General features: G+C 37.7%; 1 protein-coding gene across 3 annotated transcripts in view; it reads left to right on the forward strand.

Annotated features, from left to right (window-relative positions):
* Positions 1 to 8,092, forward strand: part of PLS3 (plastin 3) — a 101,452-nt gene extending 93,360 nt beyond the window's left edge. For all 3 annotated transcript variants that reach the window (XM_055437848.2, XM_055437850.2, XM_055437849.2), the window contains 7 exons: positions 533 to 728; positions 2,562 to 2,640; positions 3,633 to 3,747; positions 3,924 to 4,057; positions 4,922 to 5,045; positions 5,268 to 5,392; positions 6,847 to 8,092. In XM_055437848.2, the coding sequence (XP_055293823.1) occupies positions 533 to 728; positions 2,562 to 2,640; positions 3,633 to 3,747; positions 3,924 to 4,057; positions 4,922 to 5,045; positions 5,268 to 5,392; positions 6,847 to 6,979 (906 nt within the window). In that variant the 3' untranslated portion in view covers positions 6,980 to 8,092. The remainder of the gene's footprint in view (positions 1 to 532; positions 729 to 2,561; positions 2,641 to 3,632; positions 3,748 to 3,923; positions 4,058 to 4,921; positions 5,046 to 5,267; positions 5,393 to 6,846) is intronic.
* Positions 8,093 to 10,683: the final 2,591 nt, after the last annotated feature.

A 10,683-nucleotide genomic window follows, 5' to 3' on the forward strand; every position in this document is an offset into this window, starting at 1 on the left:
CTAGGAATTAGTTGAAAGTTTAAGTATTTTACACAGAAATAGACAACTTTGCTTCCTGGATGGAAAAGTAAAAACAAAAAGTAGTTTAAGAGAAAAATGATAATTTGAAATATGTAATTTAAACCTCAAAATTATTGGAGCCTGGTATCCTTGATTATTATTTTTAAAATATTTCTTCATAATTCCTTCATCTTTTTCAGCCTTACACCCTCTTTGGGGCTTAAATTTAAAATCTGAACAGGTTTCACTTTTTTCTTAGTGAATTTTGGCATGAGAGAAGTAATCTCAGTTGAGTGAAATCTATTGTCCATAGATACATGATCTGTTGCCATCTAGAGTATTTTCAAGGTACTGCATATCTAGCACAGCCAACTTTTTTTTTTTTTTTTTTTACATTCAAAACAGTAATATAAGTACCATGTGTTGGCTAAGAGAAAATAGAATTGTATACCCAGCCTATCATTGTAGGGCAAAGTTTCTATATTTTTAGTATGGCCTTTGAAAAAAAAGTCTTCTTATTTTACTTCAACAGGAAACAGATGATTTGAAGAGAGCTGAGAGTATGCTTCAACAAGCAGACAAATTAGGTTGCAGACAGTTTGTTACCCCAGCTGATGTCGTCAGTGGGAACCCTAAACTGAACTTAGCCTTTGTGGCTAACCTGTTTAATAAATACCCAGCACTCACTAAGCCAGAGAACCAAGATATTGATTGGACACTATTAGAAGGTAACTGAAGTTTTCTTAAATTATGTTTGGGGTTAAACATTGGAAAAACATAGGCCACAATGATTTCATAATCTTGATTTAATAAGTTTCCTTTTCCATTTTCCTTTAGCAACTGTCTACTAGAAGTAGTCCCAAGGGCTGAGTAATAAGTGGCACCTGATAGAAAGGGATGATAATAAGGGAACTTTTATTTTAATTTACTTATTTTGGGCTGTTCTGGGTCTTTGTTGCTGCATGCTGGCTTTCTCTGGTTGCTGCACCCAGGAGCTACTCTTTGTTGTGGTGCTCAGCCTTCTCATTGGGGGGGCTTCTCTTGTTGAGGAGTGTAGGTTCAGTAGTTGGGCTTCATTGCCCCATGGCATATGGGATCTTCTTCCCAGACCAGGGATCAAACCTGTGTCCCCTGCTTTGGCAGGAGTACTTTTATCCACTGTACCATCAAGGAAGTCTGGGAACTTTTAAAGTAAGCTAGCCTAGGATCCGGAGAAGTCAATGGCAACCCACTCCAGTACTCTTGCCTGGAAAATCCCATGGACGGAGGAGTCTGATAGGCTTGCAGTCCGTGGGGTCGCAGGAGTTGGACACGACTGAGTGACTTCACTTTCACTTTTCACTTTCATGCATTGGAGAAAGAAATGGCAACCCACTCCAGCGTTCTTGCCTGGAGAATCCCAGGGACGGAGGAGCCTGTTGGCTGCCGTCTATGGGGTCGCACAGAGTCGGACACGACTGAAGCGACTTAGCAGCAGCAGCAGCCTAGGATCACTTAGTATAAGGACACTTAGTAAACCAATGTTTTATTTTAATATTTTATATTTAGGTCACTTATTTTTAAACCTCCCTCCAAAAAAATGCACATGTGCATAAAATCTGACCTATACAAATCTGCAGTATTTGTTTCATCCTTCCATAGTCAGACTAACTGAAACTGCTTTTAGTTCCTTTCACCTTTAACCTACTCAAAAAATAATAATAATGCATGTAAATATTCATTTAATTTGGGAAAGGCAGAGTATTTGAAAGATTATATATGCATGAAGTATAGTACTTAAAAATGAACAAATGCAATTAGTAGCTCACTGCATATCCACTAGCATTATTATGAAATCAGATGGTAAAGAATCTGCCTGCAGTGCAGGAGACCTGGATTCGATCCCTGGGTTGGGAAGATCCCCTGGAGAAGGGAATGGCTACCCACTCCAGTGTTCTTGCCTGAGAAATCCATGGACAGAGGAGTCTGACAGGCTACAGTCCATGGGGTCGCAAAGAGCAGGACACAACTTAGCAACTAATACTTTGAACTCTCAATTAGCAGCTCATTGCATATATACTAGGATTACTATAAAATCTTTAAATTTTATGCTTTTGAAGTTTCAAATAATTTGTTGCTCTAATATAGGCATGTAAAAAAAGTACATATATGTAACTTAGTATCAATATTTTTAAATGGGTAGAGAGAAGATGCAAATTAATGTGAGTATAGAGGTTTGTATGACCATGGCAAATTTTTCTAATAAAAACTAAACTGATAATATCAGTTACTTTAGAAGTATGGGGATTTGGGGAGATACTGGAGAAGGATGAGATGGAGAAGAGATTATAAAAAGTTCATATACCTCTTAGTTGGTTATAATGAGGTTATATTTTTACTTTTGAAATAAAGTCATCCAATTTAAAAAAACAAGAGAATGTATTCAGAGAGATTGCTTGGAGATTCATATTGGAGAAAAGCTCTACATCTGAAAAAAAAACTAATCTAATTGTGGGTTGATGTTATATGCACATATGCAAGGTGTTTAATGATTATATAAATGCTGTGAATATTTTTAATAGGAGAAACTCGTGAAGAAAGAACCTTCCGTAACTGGATGAACTCTCTTGGTGTTAATCCCCATGTAAACCATCTCTATGCGTAAGCCTTCCGATGCTATTATAAAGTTTTGAACATCATGAATGGATGCTGCATAAATAATTATAGCTCTAAACCTTTTTTAAATGTTAGTTTGTAACCATTACTTTATTGGAAAATGTGCTGACTTCCGTTATCATTTCCCAAATACACAAAAGCCCAGATTATTTCTTTACATGGTCATGAAGTGAAAGAATGTGTAAATCTCTTTCTAACACCCTAGGGAACAAAAACTTTATATTTTGAAACAGAGACCAGAGAGTACATTAAGTAGACCATCCATGATGCCTTGAGGTCTTTGTGCTCACTGTTCTCTCAGCCTGGAATGTTCTTTTCCACATCAAATGCCTTATTCCCTTGTTATATTCAAGCCGCTGATTCAGATTCTAACCGCCACCTACCACTCCCTAACTCCTAACTTTGTTCTTTTTGTTTTTCATAGCAATTAAATACATTCCCCTAACCCATTTATCCATATACTTGTTTATTCTCTTTCTTTCTCTGACTCTAAAAGCCTTGGATTTTTCTCCTATGAGCCCAGCTTCTAGAACAGTTCTTTGCAAACAATAACCTCCCAATAAACTCTCAATAAGCTCTCAATACTTTTAAGTGAATTGGATGGTGTTGGCAACCCACTCTAGTATTCTTGCCTAGAGAATCCCATGGACAGAGGGGCCTGGTGGGCTGCTGTACATAGTGTTGCACAGTCAGACACGACTGAAGTGACTTAGCATGCATTCATGCATTGGAGAAGGAAATGGCAACCCATTCCAGTATTCTTGCCTGGAGAATCCCATGGACAGAAGAGCCTGGTGGGCTGCTGTCTATGGGGTCTCACAGAGTCGGGCACGACTGAAGCGACTTAGCAGCAGCAGCTCTATTTTTAGCACAGATTAATAAAATGCATGAGTCTTTTGACAATGTAGTGTCCTTGTTTTTAAGGAAATAGGCCCTGCTTTCTGAAAACACTGATCAAATTCTTTTTAAATCATCAGTGACCTGCAAGATGCCCTGGTAATCTTACAGCTATATGAACGAATTAAAGTTCCTGTTGACTGGAGTAAGGTGAATAAACCTCCATACCCAAAACTTGGAGCCAACATGAAAAAGGTAGCTAATTAAGTTGCTGCACATATTTGTTACAGACTGTTCTTATTTTCAGTTTGTTTTTGTTTGGGAAACTCGATTCTGAGCTTCTTGAGGACAGAAACTGTGTCTTTGTGCGCACCTGCATATACAGATTAAACTAGTGAAAATCTTTAAACATTTCTTTTGTTTGCTTGCAGCTAGAAAACTGCAACTATGCTGTTGAATTAGGGAAGCATCCTGCCAAATTCTCCCTGGTTGGCATTGGAGGGCAAGACCTGAATGATGGAAATCAAACCCTGACTTTAGCTTTGGTCTGGCAGCTGATGAGAAGGTATGGTACACGATTTTAACTGCTTAAGCTTCACTATCATACAGGTCTGTGATCTAGTCTTTACTATTTCTAAGGAAACGTATCAATGACTACACCTTTGAAATTTTTGTGTTTATACTCTGAAGTGAGCTTAAGTAATGAATATATGTTGGATGGTCAATGGGAAATGCCTTCTTGAAAGTGAGGCAGCAGAACTGTGAATATTTCCCTTTTTTCATAATATGCCTGACACAGACTTGAGCCTCATTTAGTGTTGGTGAATAAAAACAGAAAAAAGTATGAACATGTATACATTTGAGAAAGAAGATCTCTTAACTGTAATGTTAAAAAGCAAATCATTATAACTGGGTACCAGCCAAAGCACAGCTTACTTTAAGTCGTTACTGTGGGTTGGCTTAGTACAAAGTAAGCCTGCAGTAGACTGGTGGACTTACTCATTAAAGCACTGAAAATCTTCCTGCCACCAGTGCAAAAAGCAGCTCAATGGCACGCCACTACTAATTGAAATTTTTTTTCATATAGTGTGAATGTCTTCTCATGAAATCTTTTCTTTAATCTCTCAAACCTAAGGAAAAGAAATGAAAGATAAAGCATCTTTCTAAATTTATGTTTTTTCTAATAAAATAGAACAGAAACTGTTCTGCTGCTTTTTTAAAAAAATTAATTTTTATTGGTGTTTAGTTGCTTTACAATGTTGTGTTAGTTTCTGCTATACAGCAAAGTGAATCAGCTATATGTTTAAATATATCCCGTCTTTTTTCAGATTTCCCTCTGATTTAGATCACCACAGAGCATTGAGTAGAGTTCCCTATGCTATACAGTAGCTTCTCATTAGTTATCTATTTCTTCTGCTGCTTCATTTAGATATACCCTCAATGTCCTGGAAGATCTTGGTGATGGTCAGAAAGCTAATGATGACATCATTGTAAGCTGGGTGAACAAAACATTGAATGAAGCTGGAAAATCAACCTCCATTCAGAGTTTTAAGGTAAGAATTCCATGTTTGACTATTAAACGTTATGTTTGCTATAGAAAGTATCTATAGTTTGGAAGGATAGCCTTTGATTTCTTTGTGAGTGAGATTGTGGTGGGGCTAATGACATGATTCTTTTTTAACTCACTAGACTTTGTTTTTGACAGCTTTATATAAGTGATCGTGCATTAATTTGTACACATGGAAATTCTCAAATGTATTGTCCTTTTACTCAAGGATAAGACAATCAGCTCCAGTTTGGCAGTTGTGGATTTGATTGACGCCATCCAGCCAGGCTGCATAAACTACGACCTTGTTAAGAGTGGCACTCTGACAGAAGATGACAAGCACAATAATGCCAAGTAAGGGATGCTGCCTAATATCCTGATAAGGGCATAGGCATTGTAGGCAGGCAGATCTGCATTATCATTCAGGTTCTGCCACTTAAGAATGGTGTCAGCTGGGGAAAAAGTCTTCTAGCCTCAGATTCCTCATCCATAAAATAGGAGCAATAATACTTGCCTTGGAGATTTTGAAATAAGTAAAATACGTAAGAGCCTAGCATTGTTGCACCTGACCTAGTAGGTAGGTGCTCAGTCAGCCATTGGTTTGTAGGTTATAGAAATAATGTATGTGTTAAAGCAACTTAGCTGCAAACTTAAAACAAGGGAAAAATGGGCAAAGGATAATCATGCCTTTGATAGGGTTTTCATTTGTCGCACTCTTTTTAAACTTTTTTTAAAACTTACTGTGCATAGCCCACCTTATTATGTACATTGAGTTTATTATCTTGGTCCCTTAAGTGGTCAGGATGCTAAACCCTCAGCTGAAACCGTGCCTTGAAAGTTTCCTGCATTTTGACAATATTGAGAAGGTCTTTTCCACCTGCCTCTTTCCTTCTTCTCCAAAGACCTAGACTGTGATCTGATTTCATGGGCAACCCATGAAAGCTTGCCTAGTATACACTGAAAATCAGCTCCCAACAGGGCTTCACAAGATAGCTAAGAAGCATTACTGCAAAACTTCATTTTGGCATCACATACTGTGTCAAATCATTTCTTCCCTCCTTGAAAAAAAAATATTTGAAGCATAATATGATAAAGATTTATAGAGAACTCTTCAAACTTCTTTTTCCAGAAACTTGATCATATTTAAAGATTCCTGTTACAGAACACCTAGAAATGCCTTGTGTATTAATTGAGGGGTGCTCCTGCAAATTTCCTCAGCTGGACATGTCAGTTCTTAACTCCTTTCTTTTCTCTACCCTTTTCATTCCTTGCTTCAGCCACTCTGACATGTACCATATAGACTCTGTCTCTTCCCTTGAATATATGGAAGTATTCACTGCATCTATGAAATTGTATTTTGCATCTAGCACAGTTTTCCACTGTGTCTCTAAGATCTCGTGATAGCCACTGTTATCTTATTACATGCTCAATGAGAACATCAACATCTGAGTATATATACATATTTTCAACATCTGGGTACATATATGTATACACACACACACACACATATTCTGGAAAAATGTTTTTCATATCAATGCTCCTAAATTGTTCTCATTTTACATTGTAGAAAAGGAGTGAATAAATATTATCAGCCCCAAATAGTAGAACTTAAAAATCTAGTATCACTTATGAGTGACCTCACAAAATAAAAGAGAAAACAATGAAATATGAAGTCATTCTGATTTGAACTCTTGCTGTAGAAGTTTTGTGTCCCAGACAGTTGAGTATATGAGAGGAAATAGATGCCTCATGTTGTGCCCCTGACTAACCATAATTGAACCTCAATTTTTGTTTCCTCCAAAAAATAGATACGCAGTGTCAATGGCTAGAAGAATTGGAGCCAGGGTGTACGCTCTCCCAGAAGACCTTGTGGAAGTAAAGCCCAAGATGGTCATGACTGTGTTTGCATGCTTGATGGGCAGGGGTATGAAGAGAGTGTAAAATAACCAATTTGAATAAAAAACAACCTTGCTCCCAGATGCATGATTAGCAGTACAGCAATTTCTGGCTGAAGTGCTCATGGCTTAAGAAACTATTGGTTATTGAAAGGACTTTTTAGTTTTAACAAGACTAAGCTCATCATGGGAGCCCTCAGGTGAAAGAGTTTTAGTAACAACAACTCCTCTTTCCTATAGTCAAGGTGGATTTGTCAGGCCCACCTGAAATGTGCCCATAGTCAAATCATTTACTTGCTCCTCCTAGATCGCTGCCCTTGACATTTCCCATTGCTGTATGTATTTCTATGTATCTGTTTTTCTCTTAGAATGTCCACCTCCAGGGACTTGCTTAGATGATTGAATATGAATATTATTGGTATTAGACAATAATTTGCTTTCCATCCAGTATGCTAGTTCTTATTCAAGAACTGTGGTCAGAGGGTATTTGTATATGAGTATCCTTTGCTTATCTTTCTAGTACTGAAAATTGACAGAAGTAACTGGCTGTGCAGAATGTAATAGAAGCTTTTCATATTCTTTTATTCTTAAAATCAGTATCTTTTTACAGTATTCTTTCTACATGATCCTTTTTTGTACATTTAAGAATATTTTGATTACATTAAATAAGACTGCTGATTTTGCTACTTTTTTTTAAGGGGTCTTCAAGTAAGTAAAAAACATACATTATAGGTAGAGGGAAATGTACTTTGAATTTCCATCTTCCCTCCCACACTAAAGCTGTAAACACTTGACGTATTTTGTCCTGAAACACTTGGTTCAATATATGCTTATTTGTTTTAAAATGTGTACCATCAAACTCTCTCTTTAGATTTAAAATGCTGTTGAATATGACACTTTTGAGGAGAGAGTGGGCTCAGAAGGATATGGTAGGCCAAGTATGCTAAGTGTATACTAAATTTTCTAATTTTACACCTAAGATAAGGAGATGTGGTCACTAAAAAATAAACATATTTGTAGGACTTAATGTACTCTAATGTACCCTTGCTTTGTCAAGCTGTTTGCTATAGTTTTTAAGATCATAATGTTACTCTAACTCTGAAAAGTGATGTAATCTGGTAGCAATGTATTAGTTCAAATAAAAGCATTTACATAATTAGTCCCTTCACGCCTCTGTCCCTTCGTAGTATGCCTATAATGTTTGCCAGGTTTTTTTCTCCAATATTCTAACTCATGTTCTGGTGTACTTTATAAAATGATGTGTGTTAAATTTATGCTTTTGGAGCTGAATTACACAGATGGACAGATTAAGGTTATAATCATCAATGAGGTAAGATGGTTTTCTCCAACTTACCAAAATTTCCTTATCCAGTTTCTCCCTTTTTCTTTCTTTTCCATGTCACTCAGTCTTTTCAGTGTTCAGTAATGACATGATATGTGTTTGCGTGCATGCTAAGTCACTTCAGTCTTGTCCGACTGTTTGCAACCCTACGGACTGTAGCCCGCCAGGCTCCTCTGACCACGGGATTCTCCAGGCAAGAATACTGGAGTGGGTTGTCATTCCCTTCTCCAGGGGATCTTTCCGACACAGGGATAGAACCTGCATCTCCTGCAACTCCTGCATTGCAGGTGATTCTTTACTGCTGAGCCACCAGGGAAGCCTATTCTATGATATACAGAAGGTCAAAACAATGGGGATCCAAACAACCAGGGAGGAGAGGTGGTTTATGACAGGTTTTCTCAGCCTCATCACTATTGACATTTGGGGCTGGATAATTCTTTGTTGGAGGTGGGAGGGAGCTGTCCTGTGCATTATTGCAGGGCATTTAGCTGTGTCCCTGGCCTCTATCCACTAGATGTCAGTAGCATACCCCCAGCGTGTAAACCAAATATGTCTTCTGCTGCTTCTGCTGTTAAGTCACTTCGGTCGTGTCCGACTCTGTGACCCCATAGACAGCAGCCTACCAGGCTCCTCCGTTCCTGGGATTCTCCAGGCAAGAACACTGAAGTGGGTTGCCATTTCCTTCTCCAATGCATGAAAGTGAAAAGTGAAAGTGAAGTCACTCAGTTGTGTCCGACTCTTTATGACCCTATGGACTACAGCCTACCAGGCTCCTCCATCCATGGGATTTTCCAGGCAAGATTACTGGAGTGGGATGCCAGTGCCTTCTCCGAAATATGTCTCCAGAACTAGCCAAATGTTCCAAGATGGGGGGCAAAATCATCTCTAGTTGACAAACTGTTGTTTACGGTACCATTTTAACGCTTTGTGTGAATGAGTAATATGAAATGCAGTCCTTTAAGGAACTACATGGGTGATAACTATAAAATATTTTTTATTTATAGCCTAAGAATAAGAAAGACCTTTCTTAATATGATATAAACCCCAGAGACAGAAAGATAAATGTGACAATTCTGCTTTTGCAATAAATGAGTAAGCAAAGTTAGAATATAGATGACTAAGAAAAAAAAGTTTGATCCCATTGTCTTAGTCCATTCAGGCTGCTGTAACATGGTTTCATAGACTGGGTGATTCATAAATACCAAATTTATTTCTCACAGTTAGGCAGTCTGGAAGTCCAAGATCAAGGCACTGGCAGGTTTGCTGTGTGGTGAGAGCACACTTCCTAGTTCATAGATGGCTGTCTTTTAGCTGTAACCTTACATTGTGATAGGGACAAGGAAGCTCTGGAGTCTCTTAATAAGGGCACTAACCCCACTCATGACTTCACCTTTATAACTTAATGTCCCACCTCCTAATACCATCACACTGGGAGATTACAAATTTTGGAGGAGCCTAAAATATTTAGTCTATAGTACCTGTATGATGGATTTTCTTAATATAAGGCTAAAAGACCAGTCTCTGCAAATATATACCAGGGTAACTGATAAGACAGGACAGTTGTATCTTATGACCTGTCTTCTAGTTTGTATTTCCTATGCTTATCTACATTTGTTTCCTTCCAGGTACAAAAGTTCTCTGTAAATAATGCCTTGAAGTGGCTTTGAAGCAAGATATTAATAAAAAGACTTATTCTATCTTGCCCTTTATTCAAAACAGGAGCTAGTTTCTTGGGTGGTTCACTGTACAGAGTCCACCATCTGTAGGAATGCACCTTTGGTTACTTAAGTGTTCACATGAAACAGTTGGCCTGAACACACCATTTCTTATTTCCTCCAAATAAAGGGCTAAAATCACTAATATATTAAGAAATCTAACAAATCTATAAAAGAGAAAGTTCCATTAGAAAAATGGGCAAAGGAGATCAATATCCAATTCAAAGCCTATAATTAAACAAAGAACTTTAAAAGAGAATGCTGATTCTCAAAAAGTAATGAAGCTTATGTAGTTTCAACCAACAAAGAGCTGCCTTTTTTAATAGACTTTATTTTTAGAGCAATTTTAGGTTCTCAGTGAAATTGAGTAAAATGTACAAAGATTCTCCATATACCTCCAGTCTGCACACATGCATGAGCCTCCCTCACTAACAACATCCCCCACCAGAGTGGTACATTTGTTATAGTTGATGAACCTACATGGACACATCCATAATCACCTAAAGTCCATAGCTTACCTTGGATATTCTGTGGATTTTGACAAATGTGTAATGACATAAATCTACCTTTATAGTATAATATATAGGATTTTCACTGCCCTAGAATCTTCTATTCTCTGCCTTGCCATCCCTCCCTGTTCCCTAACCCCTGGGAACCACTGATCTTTTTACAATCTCCATAGTTTTGCCTTTT

This window comes from Moschus berezovskii, chromosome X (genome assembly GCF_049115385.1).
Source record: "Moschus berezovskii isolate FMDL1 chromosome X, NW_MosBer_1.0, whole genome shotgun sequence".
In the NCBI taxonomy this organism is placed as follows: Eukaryota; Metazoa; Chordata; class Mammalia; order Artiodactyla; family Moschidae; genus Moschus; species Moschus berezovskii.